General features: G+C 50.8%; 1 protein-coding gene across 1 annotated transcript; it reads right to left on the bottom strand.

Annotated features, from left to right (window-relative positions):
* Positions 1 to 2,412: 2,412 nt before the first annotated feature.
* LOC114607419 (cathelicidin-related peptide Oh-Cath-like) lies at positions 2,413 to 7,282 on the bottom strand. Its single transcript, XM_028750580.2, has 4 exons — positions 6,648 to 7,282; positions 5,343 to 5,450; positions 4,205 to 4,288; positions 2,413 to 2,774 (listed from the first exon to the last, which is right to left on the bottom strand). The coding sequence occupies exons 1-4, from the start codon at positions 6,831 to 6,833 to the stop codon at positions 2,640 to 2,642; spliced, it is 513 nt and encodes a 170-aa protein (XP_028606413.2). The 5' UTR covers positions 6,834 to 7,282; the 3' UTR covers positions 2,413 to 2,639.
* Between the last annotated feature and the right edge of the window lie 10,732 nt (positions 7,283 to 18,014).

The following is an 18,014-nucleotide window of genomic DNA, read 5'->3' as shown; positions in this document are numbered from 1 at the left end:
CAATAATGATCCAAGACTGGGTCTGGCAACAAACCAACATTTCATGGAAAATGCAAACTCGGCCGTCCCACAGATACTTGCCACAATGGACTTTATCATCAGCGCAATTAAAAAATATTCAGTTATATCTGACATTGCTTAGGTGACCATGTTATTAGAGCTTGTGAAGCAATATCCTACAACCAGACGGTTAGTGTTCTTGCTGTGAAGACTTTTGTAAGTACTATAAATACTTTGACAAATTCCACATGACTAGGGAGGCAGAGTAAAATTGGCCTGGATTCCTCTGGCGCACTGGTTATAAAATGAGCAAGTCTGCGGTTAAAATGCACACGGTCGACGGGACCCAAAGACCTATGGCAGAAAAAATTCCACATGACAATAAAATGCTGGGTTGAGCCCAAGAAAGATGTTAAATTATTTTTGTATGCCACAACGGCCGCCCGAATATTACTTGCTAAAAATTGGAAAACACAAGAACTGCCAACAGTGGAAGATTGGCAGATGAAGATGATGGACTTTTCGGAGCTAGCTGACCTGACTGGAAGAATCCGCGACCAGAAAGAAGAGGAATTTCAAGGACTATTTGAATAAATATTGTAATATAAAAAATTAGAAATTAATTAATAATTATTATTTAATTATTATTAACAATTATTTAATTAATAAATAAATGGGATTTAGAACGTTAAGAAAAGTGAATAAGATGGACTATAATTGGAAATTGTTTTAGTTTAATAATGATATTGGAAAGCTGTTACTTTTAATTACAAGGAAACTCAGAAGGGAGGGATTTCAGGAAGTCAACCAAGATGTTAGAAAGGTTGGATTTGTGAAGAATTAAGTTTGTTATTATTGTTTATCTGTTTATTGTCCTCCCCCCCACTTTTTACTTTTTACTTTTTTCTCTTTTTTCTTTTTCTTTTTCTGTTTTTGTGTATCATCTTGCTTTGTGGTTTGTGTTATCACAGTGGAAAATCTAATAAAAAAATTATTAATAATAATAATAATAATAAAATGTTGGGTTGCCAATGCAACTAAATTGGGAGCACCACAATTTAAGAAGGCTATTGACAAGCTGGAAGGTGGGCAGAGGAGGGAGACCAGGATGATGAAGGGTCTGGAAACTAAGCCTGATGAGGAACGGTTGAAGGAGTAGGTTTAGCCTGGATAAGAGGAAACTGAGAGGAGATATGATAGCCATCTTCAAATATCTTTTTGATTTTTTTGATTTTCAATGCAAAATTACAACAAAAATTACAAACATTGAATCCAAACAAAACCCAGTATAAACAGTCCCCCAAAAAACCACACAAAAAAGAACACACAAAAGCACACATCTACAAATAAAACGATATCATCATTCTAATCTAGTCATTACATACATATTCACATATTGACTTCCTTCCTTTGTTCTAAGACCTCGGAATTTTTACTCTTTCTAAGTTATTGTGTCTAATGTAGATTACTTCTATCTTTATACTTTTTGAACCATTTTTCTCTTTCTTTAACCCTGCAAAGCATCATTCGTTACATACCGATATGCTTACTCCAGAACAATGTTTTGTCATATACTCTTTAGCACATCCCCATTCTTTCAATAATTTTTGGTCCAATTGTCCCCTTATGAACGCTGTGAGTCTTGCCAGATTTATATATTAACAAAATTTAATTTGCCATTCTTTCATTGATGGAATTTTTCTCCCTTTCCAATTTTTTGCTATGAGCATCCTGGCAGCTGTTGTTGCATAAAGGAATACTTTCCTTTGATTGTCAGGAATATCGTTTGTGATTATACCTAAAAGGAATGCCTCCGGTTTTCTAAATATCTTTTTGATTTCTTCATATATTTCGTTCCAAAATTGTTTAATAGGCCATCTTCAAATATCTTAAGGGATGTCACATGGAAGAAGGAACAAGCTTGTTTTCTCCTTTTCCGGAGGGTAGGACTCGAACCCATGGCTTCAAATTACAAGGAAGGAGATTCCGACTCAACGCCCGGAAGAACTTTCTGATAGTAACAACAGTTCAATAGTGGAACGGACTTCCTCGGGAGGTTGTGAGTTTTCCCCGACATTTCAGCTTACAAGGGCTGAAAACGGGCTGTGTCTGTGAATTTCCGAAAATATTGCAACCCTATTTTTAACCAGAGGTTGGACGGCCAACTGCCATGGATGCTTTAGATGTGATTCCTCCATTCCAAGGAGGCTGGACTAGATCATAGCTGTCAACTTTTCCCTTTTCTTGCGAGGAATCCTATTAGGAATAAGGGAATTTCCCTTTAAATAACTGAAACGTTGACAGCTATGGACTAGATGACTTCTAACTCTACAATTCTATGATATATATATTCTTTTTTGCAAAAGACAGGCCTGCTCTCATGAAAATGAGTAGCGAGGAGGAACAGGAGGGTTCAAACATCGCAATAATTTATTCTGAACATATTACAAACAGGCGGGAAATCGAAGGCAGGATCTGAAAGGCCTGTTCAGCATTCAGCAGAAGAAACTGCTTTGCAGGCAAGCGGCCGGATCCTGCCTTGCGTCGTTCCTAAAGCGGGAAAGTCTTTGTCAGGCTCTGTTAAAATACCCGCAGCAACGATGGCGTCTTCTCCCTTGGGCGGCAACATCCAAATCTTCTCACGCAATCCGTCCACGGTGTCGCCCACCTCCCGCGTGGCCAATCAGAGAGAAACTTCCAGGCCGATGCTTCCTGAACTTCTTCTTGACTTTCTTTACTAAATTACGAATCACACCCCTCCTGGCACGAATCCGCTAGAGGGAAAAGAGAAGCAGAGTTAGTACAGTGGTACCTTGGTATATATTATCAATTATTATTATTGGTCCTGAGAGATCTGCATTGGCTCCCAGTACGTTTCTGAGCACAATTCAAAGTGTTGGTGTTGACCTTAAAAGCCCTAAATGGCCTGAGTCCAGTATACCTGAAGGAGCATCTCCACCCCCATCGTTCTGCCCAGACACTGAGGTCCAGCACCGAGGGCCTTCTGGCGGTTCCCTCATTGTGAGAAGTGAGGTTACAGGGAACCAGACAGAGGGCCTTCTCGGTAGTGGCACCCGCCCTGTGGAATGCCCTCCCATCAGATGTCAAGGAAATAAGCAGCTATCTTATCTTTAAAAGATATCTGTTTAGGGAAGTTTTTAATATTTAATGCTGTATTGTTTTTAACACTCGATTGGAAGCCGTCCAGAGTGGCTGGGGAAACTCAGCCAGATGGGCGAGGTATAAATAATAAATTATTATTATTATTATTATTATTATTATTATTATTATTATTATTATTGGTTCTCGAAGAGGGATGTGGGTAGCGCTGTTGGTTAAACCACAGAGCCTAGGACTTGCCAATCAGAAGGTTGGCGGTTCGAATCCCCGCGATGGGGTGAGCTCCCGTTGCTCGGGTCCTGCTCCTGCCAACCTAGCAGTTCGAAAGCACACCAGTGCGAGTAGATAAATAGGTACCAGAGCCTGGAGAATATTCCAAAATCAAAGTGGCCATTTTGACCTTAGTCACGCATGCCAACGCCACCAACCTCTCTTCCTCTGCTTCAAGTGTACTGGGCGGGTTTCTCCGCTGAGAAAATCTTATTTATGTGGCACGTGGAGGATCCGCAAAGAGCGCCCTGGAAGACGGCGCTCTCGTCCCTGCTGTGAAACAAGCCTTGTCCATCTCTGCCACACTGCAAGACAGGTTTCGCTAACCTGAGGCCTGCCAGATGTTGGACTACAACTCCCATCATGCAGTGACTGGCGCTGATGGGAGTTGTAGTCTAAAAATATATGGGAGACAGGTTGGCAAAGAAGGCTTTCCCAGTATTGTGCTTCGTATTGACATCCATGCATAATCCTCCTAGAACTCTAGCCCAGTGGTTGCCATTAATTTGATTCTGAATTGATTTTAGAATGTATTTCAATTAATTGATAGTGATTTTATGTAAAGTGTGTTACTTTTAATGTTGTTAGCCGCTCTGAGCCCAGCTTCGGCTGGGGATGGTGGGATATAAATACAAATTATTATTATTATTATTATTATTATTATTATTATTATTATTATTACTACTATTACTATTACTATTATTATACAGATCTAAGGTTTTTCATCCATGCACTAAATTTACGGTTTCGTGCCTCTGGACACTTAGGAGAGAAAATCAACCCCACATTTCATTCACTCCTGAGGTAAACTTGCCTCCTTCTGACGCACAGGGTCACAATTGAGCTGGACAGGAGTCTGCAGCTGGATGGAGAATGTCCCGGAACACTCCTTCACCACCTGCGGAAATTCAATAAATTCAAATAATAATAATAATAATAATAATAATAATAATAATAATAATAATAATAGGACAACAAACCAATTGGTTCAAAATTGGGAAAGGAGTATGACAAGGCTGCATATTGTCTCCCTGCTTATTTAACATATGCAGAATTCATCATGCGAAAGGCTGGGCTGGATGAATCCCAAGCTGGAATTAAGATTGCTGGAAGAAATATCAACAACCTCAGATATGCAGATGACACAACCTTGATGGCAGAAAGTGAGGATGAATTAAAGAACCTTTTAATGAGGGTGAAAGAGGAGTGTGCGAAATATGGTCTGAAGCTCAACATAAAAAAAAAAAAAAAGATCATGGCCACTGGTCCCATCACCTCCTGGCAAATAGAAGGGGAAGAAATGGAGGCAGTGAGAAATTTTACTTTCTTGGGCTCCATGATCACTGCAGATGGTGACAGCAGTCATGAAATTAAAAGATGCCTGCTTCTTGGGAGAAAAGCAATGACAAACCAAGACAGCATCTTAAAAAGCAGAGACATCACCTTGCCAACAAAGGTCCGTATAGTTAAAGCTATGATTTTCCCAGTAGTGATGTATGGAAGTGAGAGCTGGACCATAAAGAAGGCTGATCGCCGAAGAATGGATGCTTTTGAATTCTGGTGCTGGAGGAGACTCTTGAGAGTCCCATGGACTGCCAGAAGATCAAACCTCTCCATTCTGAAGGGAATCAGCCCTGAGTGCTCACTGGAAGGACAGATCCTGAAGCTGAGGCTCCAATACTTTGGCCACCTCATGAGAAGAGAAGACTCCCTGGAAAAGACCCTGATGTTGGGAATGATGGAGGGCACAAGGAGAAGGGGACGACAGAGGACGAGATGGTTGGACAGTGTTCTCGAAGCTACCAGCATGAGTTTGACCAAACTGCGGGAGGCAGTGGAAGACAGGAGTGCCTGGCGTGCTCTGGTCCAGGGGGTCACAAAGAGTCGCACATGACTATATGACTAAACAACAAACAACAACAGCTATAGGGGAAATACGTGGGGCTGCTTACCCCATCTTCCTTGAAGTCACAGTTGGCCGCAGTCAGCAGCTCAGCAGCTGAGCACGTTGTCTCTTTCACAGTAAATTCCAGATCCTGAGGCTCTTCGCTCCGGGGGTCCTAAGAAGAAGGCGGACATTCCCAGGGAGATAACCGTGAATTCTGGGAACAGCTCCATCTTTCCAGTCCCTGGTGGGGATTAATTTCTGAGCATCACAGCTGGCCGCTCTGCCCAACAGCTCTTTGAAGCTCTTTTTAATTTTGGAGCTGAGCCGGTGCCAAGTGGAACAGCTCCGCTTTAGAACCACTGTGGGAATTGGCTTCTGATCAAACTTAGGCATTGCATTTTATTATTATTAATTGTTTGCATCAAGACAGCTCAATGCAAAGGACATGCCCATTTTGACTCACGACAGCCCAACCCAGAAATTTAAACTGCTGGTGTGTTTTGTAGTTTATGGCTGTTTTTCCCCCAAAAAGAAAACTAAATAAATAATTCTCTTAAATGTTTTGAGGAATTGATCTTGCTGTTTTATTCTTTCTATAAACAGCACTGAGGTTTTCCACAGTCGGGCAGTATATAAATTTTACAAAATGAAATAGAACAACTTTAGGTTGTATGCTATACAGAATTTGTGTGATTTCATGCCAGAGACGTACCTACCCGGGGGGAGGGTTTGCTAGTTGGTTTTTTGGGGTCTTTGACCCGGGTGAAATAAAGCCTAGTATTGGTCCTGTTTGATGCTATTAAAATCATACACAGACACAGAAACATATACATGAGCACTGGCGAGCATCGCAATAATCCAGTGTAGGATATACCAGAGGGAGGCAGGTGGCGCTGTGGGTTAAACCACAGAGCCTAGGGCTTGGCGATCAGAAGGTCAGCGGTTCGAATCCCTGCGACAGGGTGAGCTCCCGTTGCTCGGTCCCTGCTCCTGCCAACCTAGCAGTTCGAAAGCACGTCAAAGTGCAAGTAGATAAACAGGTACCGCTCTGGCGGGAAGATAAACGGTGTTTCCGTGCGCTGCTCTGGTTCGCCAGAAGCGGCTTAGTCATGCTGGCCACATGACCTGGAAGCTGTACGCCAGCTCCCTCAGCCAATAAAGCGAGATGAGCTCCACAACCCCAGAGTCAGCCACGACTGGACCCTTTACCTTTTTAGAATATACCAGAGTATAGTTAATGGGCCCATTTTACAGAAGAAAACCGAGGCAGGGCGGCACCGGTTGGCCCCAAGTCACATAAGGTCCCAAGTCAAGCGCTGTTCAGCGGACAGTGCTCTGCACGGTACAGTGGATCCGGCCGCTCACTTACCCAGTCTGGCTGTGGCCTGGCTTCCAGGAGCCGGAAGGCAAAAGCCACCTCTGCAGTTTGGCTGTAGAGTTCAGCGGTTAAGGAAACGGCTTCCTCGTAGCTCAGCTCCACTCGCTCAGGGGCCAGAGCAACGGCGGCTGCAGAAAAGCCAAGGACGAATAAGATTCTCCAAAGGCAGCTCATCATCTTGAGTGCAGCTTGGCTGCAGCAAGATCTCAGATCTTTTATTTGGTCGCCAAAGAAGGTCCTTTTTAAATGCTGCTTAAATGCTGAGGTTCTCTGGGTAGGGAGTGGGTTTCATAAGTCCCTGGGACTTTCCCAACAGATACCCACCCCTGGTCCTTTCACAAGACATGCGTGCCAGTCAAGGCGTCACCGAGCCAGCAGAGCATCTTCGGAAGAAATTTCCCAATTCTCTCTTTCCTCTGCTCAAAAAGGAAATTGCAATAGTCCAGATTTTTTTTGTGGGGGGATATTTCTGCAACTTCAAAGGTGAAGCAATGCATTCCTTCCTGTCTAATGATCCCCACTGATGGTAGTTCCTATTTCTTTTAGCTGCGGAATATAAAGAACACCAGCTGTGGGCCTTATTTTTTAAAATTTATTTTTAAAAAACCACACAAACACTCAGTTGTGGAGCCGGCAAAACTGCACAAAGTTCCCAACCACAAAGCACTCAGGTGTAAGAAAGCAGCAGAAATTCAAGAGAAGGACCCCCATTCCCTGTTATCAGAATTTTTGAGGGGGGAGGGTGTTTACAGTTAAACCCCCAGGCCATGCCCCAAACCAAATTTAAGCCAAGAAAGAGTATTCTCTATATATCAATATACGTATTAAGACTATGAGATTAGACCACTGAAGAAGCCCGGAAAACTACCTTGGGAGTGGGCTACCTGCAAGCCCCAGTAAAAGGGCCCCATCGGGGACGAACAGCGGCCTCTAGATTACTTGGACTGCCAGGGTGAAACAGGTGCAAAACGCTGGAATTCTGTCTCTACAACTTCGTTGTCTACAACATTATAAACATCTATCTACAACTCCACTAGCTGGACCATAAAGAAAGCTGATTGCCGAAGAATTGATGCTTTTGAATTGTGGTGCTGGAGGAGACTCTGGAGAGTCCCATGGACTGCAAAAAGATCAAACCTCTCCATTTTGAAGGAAATCAGCCCTGAGTGCCCACTGGAAGACAGATCCTGAAGCTGAGGCTCCAAGACTTTGGCCACCTCATGAGAAGAGAAGACTCCCTGGAAAAGACCGGCGTTTGTCCAAAGATAGCTTCCGGGTCATGTGGCCAGCATGACTAAGCCGCTTCTGGCGAACCAGAGCAGCTGTGATGGCCTGGGATTCCGAGTCTGAGAGCGAACCGGAGGAATCCCAGCCGGCACAGGAGTCCCCGCCTCCAGGGCCGGCTGAACTGGGGCAAGGCCTAGATGCTGAGGAGCCTGCACCTGTGCCAGATCCTCAAGAGCAGGCACCAGGTGAAACCATTCTGGCCCCAGAGGTGCTGGAGGACTCAGTGTCTACAGGTGAGCCTCCCCCGGGGCCCAGTAACCCTTCGGCCTCTCCTGATCTGCAGAGGCTTAGGGCAGAGAGGCGAAGGGAACTGGTGTCTCCCAGGAGGAGTGCTCGCCTTAAGGCCAAGAGAGGCGGGGCTTCTGGGGGCCGGGACCGACCCCGGCCTTAGAAGAAGATAAAGGTCAGGCAGCCCGGTCCCAGGTTGCGGGAGCAACGTCGTTGTGGAGTACCTGCTTTACCCAGTCCTAGATCTGCACTCCCAGTGTGCCTGTTCCTCGCCCGGCTTCCTGTTTCTGACTCTCCGGTGTTCCTGTTCCTCGCCTGGACTCCTGCTTCTGCCCTACCAGCGTTCCTGTTCCTTGCCTGGACTCCTGCTTCTGCCCTACCAGTGTTCCTGTTACCCCGCCCGGCTCCCTGTCTCGGACCTCGCGTCTCATCTAGTGATCGTCTACCCTGCTAGAGACTCTGGACTGAACTTGGGCTACGGTAATAGTACCTTTCCCCCCCTGGGACCAGCACTGTTTGCTCCCGCCACACCCGCACTCCCTCTTTGTTGGGGTGCGTTCGGGAAGAGTCAGAGGCCATGGCCGACCAAGCGGCTACACTGTTGGCAATAGCCCAGGAGAACCAGGCCTTGAGGCACACCGTGCAGCAGCTCAGTAACGTGGTTACGGCACTACAGCAGCGTTTGGACGCCCTACCGGCTCCTGGGGCCGACGCCCCGGCTCCTGGCAAGTACCCAGTGGCCTTGCCTGAGAAATTTGATGGGGCCCCGGCCAGCTTTCCCATGTTCCTTGCCCAGGCCAAGCTGTATATTCAGGGGCGCGCCCGGAACTTCCCTGACGACTGCACCAAGGTGCATTTTTTGATTAGTTTGTTAAAGGACCAGGCGGCCAAGTGGGCGTTGCCGCTGCTCAGGCAAGACTCCCCCTTGCTGGCAGACTACGGGGGGTTTTGCAATCTGTTGGAGGGCGCGTTCGGCAACCCTCAGAAGGGGAGTCAAGCCAACCGGGCGATTCGGCGGTTGAGACAGGGCAAGTCCACGGTGGCCGCATACACCACGGAATTCCGGCTGCTGGCACAGGACTTGACCTGGAACGACTCTGCTCTTCGGGACCAGTATCTCGAGGGGCTTTCCGATGAGATACTGGACCAGCTGGCCACAATGGAACGCCCCACCACGCTAGACGCCCTTATTCAGCGGAGTCTACAGATAGACGATCGGCTAGAGGACCGGCGTCAGGCTCGGGGCCGCCGGCACCTCTAGTTCTCGGCCCCAGTGTCTACCAGCAGCCCCACAGGCCCAGCTGAGTCATTGGAGGAACCTATGCAGCTTGGGGCAGTGCGGCCACGCCTCTCCCCCGCAGAGAAGTCGCGGCGTCGGGAGGGGAATCTATGTCTCTATTGTGGCGGAAGCGGACACTATGCCCGGTCCTGTCCTGAGAAACGCCAGCCGCAGGGAAACCGCCAACCCCAGTAGCTGATGGCCCTGGCTACCTGGGGTCCCAAACAGCACAGAATGGGGCCGCACCAATTGAATTACAACACCTTATGGTTCCGGTACGTCTATACCCTCCAGGAGGGCCCTGGATTCTTACCCATGCTCTGGTGGATTCGGGGGCAACCCGCTCCTATATGGACGCTGCTTTTGCTGCCCATCATCGGGTGCCACTTCGGAACAAGCCAGAACCGGTACAGGTGGAGGCAATCGACGGACGGGCCCTGCGTTCGGGTGCCGTTACTCAGGAGACCCAGCCCCTGGTCCTGTGCCTCCAGCAGCACCGTGAGATGCGAACTCTGGATATTGCCTCCATGCCCCGGTTCCCCCTGGTGCTTGGGATGGACTGGCTGGAGGCTCACAATGTGCAGATTGACTGGGTCAAACGGACTGCACACTTCCCAGACCCAAGTTCTCCTGCTGAGACTGAGATGCTAGCAGCTGCGCCCACTGAGGAGGCTGCTGCAACGCTCCCCGCTGAGTACCGGGACTATCACGACGTGTTCGAGGAACGGGGGGCAGACCAGCTGCCGCCGCATCGGTCCTTTGACTGCGGCATAGACCTCCAGCCTGGAGCGCCTCTACCGGTGAGTCGCTTATACTCGTTAACAGAGCCAGAGCGCGAGGCTTTGCAGGACTTCTTGCGCAAGAACCTGGAGCGTGGGTTCATTAGGCCTTCTACCTCGCCCACTGCTGCGCCAGTGCTCTTTGTTAAAAAGAAATGTGGGGAGCTCCGCCTTTGCCATGATTACCGGGCCCTGAACAAAATTACCATCCCAGACCGGTACCCCTTGCCCCTTATTTCGGAGTTACTGGAGCGGGTGCAAGGGGCGCAGGTGTTCACCAAGCTAGACCTCCGGGGTGCCTACAATTTGATTCGGATCCGAGCCGGGGATGAGTGGAAGACAGCATTCGGGACCCGGTACGGGCAGTTCGAATACCTGGTTATGCCCTTTGGTTTGTGCAATGCGCCTGTTGTGTTCCAACGGTACATCAACCACGTGTTCCAGGACTTGCTAGACAAGTACGTGGTGGTGTACTTGGATGACATTCTGGTTTACTCCCGTGACCCGGCGCGCCACGAGGGCCATGTCCGGACCGTGCTGCAGCGCTTGCGCGAGCATCGTCTGTATGCAAAGCTCAGCAAGTGCGAGTTCCATCTGCGGTCAGTGGACTTCCTGGGTCACCAACTCTCACCAGGTGGGGTGCAGATGGATCCTGGGAAGGTGGCAGCGGTTCGAGAATGGGCGGCACCTCGGAACCGCAAGGACCTACAGCGTTTCCTGGGGTTCGCCAACTATTACCGGACCTTCATTGCGGATTATGCTCACCGCACCACCCCGTTGACCCGGCTACTGCGCCCCAAGACGCCGTTTTCCTGGGACAAGGAGGCGGAGGAGGCATTTCAAGGGTTGAAGGCCTGTTTCCAGAGAGCGCCAATCTTGCAACGTCCGGATCCTTCTCGACCCTTTGTGGTAGAGACTGACGCCTCCAGTACGGCTCTCGGTGCCGTCTTGTCTCAGCAGCACGGACCGGAAGCGCCACTCTTACCCTGCGCCTTCTATTCCCGCCAGCTCCTTCCAGCGGAGCGTAACTATACCGTGTGGGAGCGGGAACTACTGGCCATCAAGGTGGCCTTTGAGGTTTGGCGCCACCATCTTGAAGGAGCACGACACCCGGTGGAGGTGAGAACCGACCACCGGAACCTGGAATACCTCCAGACCACCCGCAAGCTGAACCAAAGGCAGATCCGGTGGGCGTTGTTCTTTTCCCGGTTCCAGTTCCGGATCCGCTACATCCCTAGCTCCCAAAACCAGAAGGCGGATGCCCTGTCCCGGAAACCTGAAGACAACGCAGACACGGTTCAGCAAGCAGTACCCACCACGATCCTACCACCAGCTGCATTCCTGGCCACCCAGGAGGTTGAGCCACTGCAGGCTCGGGTGCGGGAACAGCAGCGGGTCGACGCTTGGGCCCAGGAACGACTCCGGGAACTGGCCGAAGGATCATGCCCTCAGTATCCAGGGCTGGTCTCGCACCAGGGTCTTCTGCTGCACCACGGGCGCCTGTACATCCCACCAGGGCCGCTGGGGGCTGAGGTTCTCCGGATGACCCATGATGCTCCAGCGGCGGGGCACTTTGGGCGGTATCGGACCACCCATCTGGTAAGCCGTGAGTTTTGGTGGCCCCGTTTGAAGGCTGACGTGGCTCGCTACGTCGCTGGTTGTGATGTCTGCAGGCGGGCCAAGGGGCCTACTGGGCGACCCCCCGGCCTTCTTCAGCCGTTGCCGGTTCCACCACGTCCTTGGCACACAGTTTTTCTGGACTTTGTAGTGGAGTTACCCCCGTCTCGTGGCTGCACCTGCCTTCTAGTTTTCTCTGACCACTTCACAAAGATGGTGCACTGTGCCCCCTGCCCATCCGTACCCTCAGCTAAGGAAACCGCGCAGCTGTACCTTCAGCATGTCTTCCGCCTGCATGGCCTACCTGAGCGTGTAGTGTCCGACCGTGGCGTTCAGTTCACGTCCCGGTTTTGGCGTGCTTTGCACCAGGCCCTCGGAACAGAGGTCTGTCTCTCATCTGCTTACCACCCACAGACTGATGGCCAGACGGAACGGGCGAACGCGGTGCTGGAACAGTACCTCCGGTGTTACTGCAGCTACCAGCAGGACGACTGGGTCGACCACCTAGCATTGGCGGAGTTCGCTTATAACAACGCGGTGAATGCGTCCACCCAGCAGACCCCATTCCAAGCCAGTTATGGTTTTCATCCACGGTTGTTTCCGGATGTGCTGCCGGCATCTGCGGTCCCTGCGGTGACAGAGTGGCTTCAGGAGCTCCAGTCCCAGCAACAGCTGTTGATGGAGCAGCTGCGCCAGGCCAAGGAGGCGTACAAGGTCCAGGCCGACCGCCACGGCCAGGTGGGGCCGGAACTTCACGTCGGTGACCTGGTATGGCTCTCCACTCGCCACCTCCACCCTTCTCGACCTTCGCGGAAGCTGGACGCCCGTTTCACCGGCCCGTTCCCTATCGTGAACCAGGTCTCGCCTGTGGCATTCCGTCTCCGGTTGCCAGCAAACCTGAAGGTTCACCCAGTATTCCACAGGTCCCTTCTGAGTCCGGTGGCCCCACCCGACGAGTTCCACCCGAACCGTCCCCGACCGCAGCCAGTTTTGGTTCAGGGAGAGCCTGAGTACGAGGTGGAACGCATTCTGGACTCCCGATACCGCAGGGGAAGGCTGCAGTATCTCATTGACTGGAAGGGGTATGGGCCAGAGGACCGTTCCTGGGAACCAGCGGCCAACATCCACGCGCCTGCCTGCCTCCGAGAGTTTCATGCGGCGTACCCCAGCAAGCCGGGTCCGGACCCTCAATTGAGGGGGGGGCTGGGAGGGGTGGTGGTGTGATGGCCTGGGATTCCGAATCTGAGAGCAAACCGGAGGAATCCCAGCCGGCACAGGAGTCCCCGCCTCCAGGGCCGGCTGAACTGGGGCAAGGCCTAGATGCTGAGGAGCCTGCACCTGTGCCAGATCCTCAAGAGCAGGCACAAGGTGAAACCATTCTGGCCCCAGAGGTGCTGGAGGACTCAGTGTCTACAGGTGAGCCTCCCCCGGGGCCCAGTAACCCTTCGGCCTCTCCTGAACTGCAGAGGCTTAGGGCAGAGAGGCGAAGGGAACTGGTGTCTCCCAGGAGGAGTGCTCGCCTTAAGGCCAAGAGAGGCGGGGCTTCTGGGGGCCGGGACCGCCCCCGGCCTTAGAAGAAGATAAAGGTCAGGCAGCCTGGTCCCAGGTTGCGGGAGCAACGTCGTTGTGGAGTACCTGCTTTACCCAGTCCTAGATCTGCACTCCCAGTGTGCCTGTTCCTTGCCCGGCTTCCTGTTTCTGACTCTCCGGTGTTCCTGTTCCTCACCTGGATTCCTGCTTCTGCCCTACCAGCGTTCCTGTTTCCCCGCCCGGCTCCCTGTCTCGGACCTCGCGTCTCATCTAGTGATCGTCTACCCTGCTAGAGACTCTGGACTGAACTTGGGCTACGGTAATAGTACCTTTCCCCCCCTGGGACCAGCACAGTAGCGCACAGAAACGCCGTCCCCTAAATATTACATTAGTCATTGGTAATTGCCCATCTGTCAGTTTGGGTTCCTCTCAGAACTGGAAGAAGAGGAACTGAAATGAATAGATGCGTAATAACTTAGTGACCTCTGTTCTTTTCTCCACATTTCCACATCTATTTGCACTTTTTAAAAAGTTCACCCCTTGCCACTGCCACAAGTGTGGCAGATGTGGAACTGTATCTGATAACTGGATAGCGTTAATGTTATTTACTTGGACTTTGTCATTTCAACCCAAGTGCAACTATTTCATAGTTTTCATCTTATAACCACAACCCTAAGATGAAGAGTCTCATGCTTATGGACTGAAATAATAATAATAATAATAATAATAATAATAATAATAATAATAATAATTTATTTATACCCCACCCTCCCCTGCCAGAGCCAGGCCAGGGCAGTTAACACCAGTAAAATTACAGTGAAAACATAATAAGGGGGGGGGCAATTTAAAATACATGTTTTAAATCTGTATTTAATCTGGCCACAGAGATCCATGCGACGGTCACCTCCAGGCTTGACTACTGTCACTCGCTCTACGTGGGGCTGCCCTTGAGACTATTCCACAAAATCCAGGGGGTGCAGAATGCTGCAGCGAGGCTCCTCACAGGGTCCCTGCCATGGGAACATATTCACCCAGTGCTTTACCAGTTGCACTGGCTCCCGGTGGATTATAGGGTCAGGTTCAAGGTGCTGGTCTTGACCTTTAAAGCAGTGTTTCCCAACCACTGTTCCGCGGCACACTAGTGTGCCGCGAGATGTTGCCTGGTGTGCCGCGGGAAAAATTAAAAAATTGAAAGATTTTTTTTTTTAAGTCAAATTTTCGATTGGGGCGCCGTCACTAGATGACCCCTGGGGTTCCCTCCCTCCCTCCCGCTCTGCGCCTCCCTCCTCCTCCTCCTCCTCCTCCGGGGAGGCCCTTCCTGGCTCTCGGCCAAGGCTTGGCGGCTGCCACTCACTCACTCGCTCGCCCACCCGTCCCTCCATCCCTGCACCCGGCCTCTCCCCCTCCGTCCCCGGCGCGGGGGCTGCCGGGATCCGTAGTCCCCTCGCCCTTGGGCTCCGCGCCCGCGCGGGGTGCGCAAACTACGTTTCCCAGCGTGGCCTGGCGGGCCGGGCGTTTTGTTTGAAGCGCTCTTCTCCCGGCCATGGAATGAGCGCAGCGGCGGCAGCCGGGCGGGCAGGGGCTCTTCCGCGCAGACCCCGCGCAGCCTGCCTGCGCCCCCCGGAGATCGGGCGGCAGGATGGAGCCCGGGGATCCCCGCAGAGGCGGAGTGGCGGAGGCGGAGGCTGCCCCCCAGGTAGGGCTGCGTCGGGGTTTTTTTATTTTTGCAATGCTGCATCCGCGCCGGAGGGGACGCATCGGACCGCGGGGAGACCCCTTGGCGGGCGTGCAAGGCAATGCATGCGTGCAGGCGTTGCATGGAGTGCAGTGCAATGCAATGGCAACGCGGCGCCCTGCATGCATGCATGCAACTTCCACCGGCGCTCCGGACTTGGCAGGTGAGGGGGGTCCCCAGTGGGCAGCAGAGAGAGCCGGGAGGGCGAAGGGGAGCCGGGGGGGAGCAGCGCTGCTCCCCGAGCCGAGCCCGGGGGGAAACTTCGGCGTCGTTGCGCCGGGTGTTGGAAGCGGAGGCTGGCGGGGGCCCCTCACCTGCAAAACCTGGTCGCCTCTCATATATTTCGTGCATTGCATTCATCGCCCACTTTCTCCTCCAAGGAGCTCCCGGGGGCGCGCGTGGTTCTCCCCGTGTTATCCTCGCAACAACAGCCCTGCGAGGTGGGTCAGGCGAGTGGCCCAAGGGAGCACCCAGGGATTGTCCTGGCCAGGTGGGGTGATTTGAACCCTGCTCTCTGCCCGGTCTTCGTCCTCATTTAGCCCCCACATGTGCATGACTGTGCATGACTGAGGTTTTCCCCCCTCGACTTGGCTATGGTGTGAGTCTGTGCTGTTAATTAATGGGGTTCTGCCTTCGGAGAAGATGAGCCAGCCCTCAAGGAGGTGATTATGTAATTTGCTAGCAATTCATGTCCCTCCCGGCGTGACGCTGCGCGCTGACATCACGGGGCTGTAATGGTGGTGTGCCTCGAGATTTTTTTCATGAAACAAGTGTGCCTTTGCCCAAAAAAGGTTGGGAAACACTGCTTTAAAGCCCTTTGGGGTCCTCATATTTATGGAACCACCTCTCCTGGTCTGCCCCGCAGAGAACCTTCAGGTCCATGAACTGTCAGCATCGCCCTTGAGCCAGTGCCACGAACTGGACTCATCCACTTCAGCCCGGACTGGGATAGGCGAGCTGGGTAGCACTTCCAGAGACCACCTTCTGCACAGGAACAGGTCAAAGTGCTGTGGACTCACAGCTTAGAGTTGTGAGCACCGGATTCACTCCCATAAGAAGACAGTCGTCGCACAGCAGAGTATAGCAGAGCATAAACGACTCGGAGAGCAGCTCTGTAGAATATCTTCTTTATTCTATCTACAACTATAACACACAACTATATACAGAGCTAAATGAGGTCTAAACGAAAAATGCTGAACTGCACTGAGTGTCTGCAGCTGCTCTTAGCAGCAACCTTATCTATACACACGATCTCTCTCTAACACTCAGTCTCTCTCTCTCTCTGACACTTTGATGTGAGGCTGGAGTGGAATAAGTAGAGAGCAGAAACCGCCCCTCCTCTCTGGAGAATCAGCAGAGCAAACCAGCAGATTCTTGGATATGGGAGGGGTGAAATCTCCTCATTTATGGAATTACCTCTCCTGGTCTGCCCCGCAGAGGACCTTAAGGTCCATGAATAACCATAGTTTAGTGTTCCCGGGCCCTAAGGAAGTCAGACTATCCTCCACCAGGGCCAGGGCCTTTTCAGTGATGGCTCCGACCTGGTGTAATGCTCTGTCCCATGAGACCAGGGCCCTGCAGGATTTAACCTCCTTCCGTCGGGCCTGTAAGACAGAGCTATTCCAACTGGCCTTTAATTTGAATTCAGCCTGATCTTCTATTTCCCTTCTCTTCCCTCCCCCTCCCCTTTTATGAAGATTACCCACTCTGAGACCCCACAGCTAATTCTCCCCTGGCCTCCTCGCTGGCCCAAGTAGGACTAATTCAGTCAGCTAGCTCTGGGGATTATCTAACTGATTTTTGAATTTTATTGCTAGTCATGTTTTTATACCGTATTTTATGCTGCTTTTATAATTGTCTAAAAGTGTTTTAAATTTGTTGTTTTGAACCGGGAAGGGCGAGGTATAAATAAAAATTTATTATTATTATCAAAATGCAATTTAAAATGCAGCCTCATTTATCGCTCCTGTTCAGAGTCATTTTTCAACAATGCAGAAACAAGAAAAGGTGGGATCATGGATTCATAGAGTTGAAAGGGACCTCTAGGGTCATCTAGTCCAACCCCCCTGCAAAGCAGGAATCTCAAACGAAAGCATCCCTGACAGATGGCCATCCAGACTCTGCTTAACAACCTTCAAGGAAGGAGAGTTCACAACCTCCCATGGGAGACCGTTCCACCAGCAAACAGCTCTTACTTTCAGAAAGTTTCCCCCTTATGTTTAGATGGAATTCCCTTTCTTGTAACTGGGGGCCATTGCACTTTGAGAGCATACAGTGGTGCCCCGCAAGACGAAAAACGCGCAAGACGAAAGAGTTTTCCATTTTTTGAGTCGTTCCGCAAGACGAATTTCCCTATGGGCTTGCTTCGCAAGACGAAACGTCTTGCGAGTTCTTGCGAGTTTGTTTCCTTTTTCTTAAAGCCGCTAAGCCGCTAAGCTGTTAATAGCCGCTTAGCCGCTAAGCCGCTAATAGCCGCTAAGCTGCTAATAGCCGTGCTTCGCAAGACGAAGAATCCGCAAGACGAAGAGACTCGCGGAACGGATTAATTTCGTCTTGCAAGGCACCACTGTATTGGCAAGGATGATGATGATGATGATGATGATTTATTTATTATTTATAACCCACCCATCTGGCTGGGTTTCCCCAGCCGCTCTGGCCAGTTCCCAACAGAATATTAAAAACACGATAAAACACCCAACATTAAAAACTTCCCTAAACAGGGCTGCCTTCAGATATCTTCTAAAAATCAGATAGTTGTTTATTTTCTTGACATCTGATGAGAGGGTGTTTCACAGGAAGGGTGCCACCACCGAGAAGGCCCTCTGCCTGGTTCCCTTTAGCTTCACTTCTCGCAGGGAGGGAACCGCCAGAAGGTCCTCAGAGCTGGACCTCAGTGTCCAGGC

Source organism: Podarcis muralis, chromosome 12 (genome assembly GCF_964188315.1).
Source record: "Podarcis muralis chromosome 12, rPodMur119.hap1.1, whole genome shotgun sequence".
NCBI lineage: Eukaryota > Metazoa > Chordata > Lepidosauria > Squamata > Lacertidae > Podarcis > Podarcis muralis.
The sequence above is the reverse complement of the archived record's forward strand: the minus strand, read 5'-3'. Positions and strand labels throughout refer to the sequence as shown.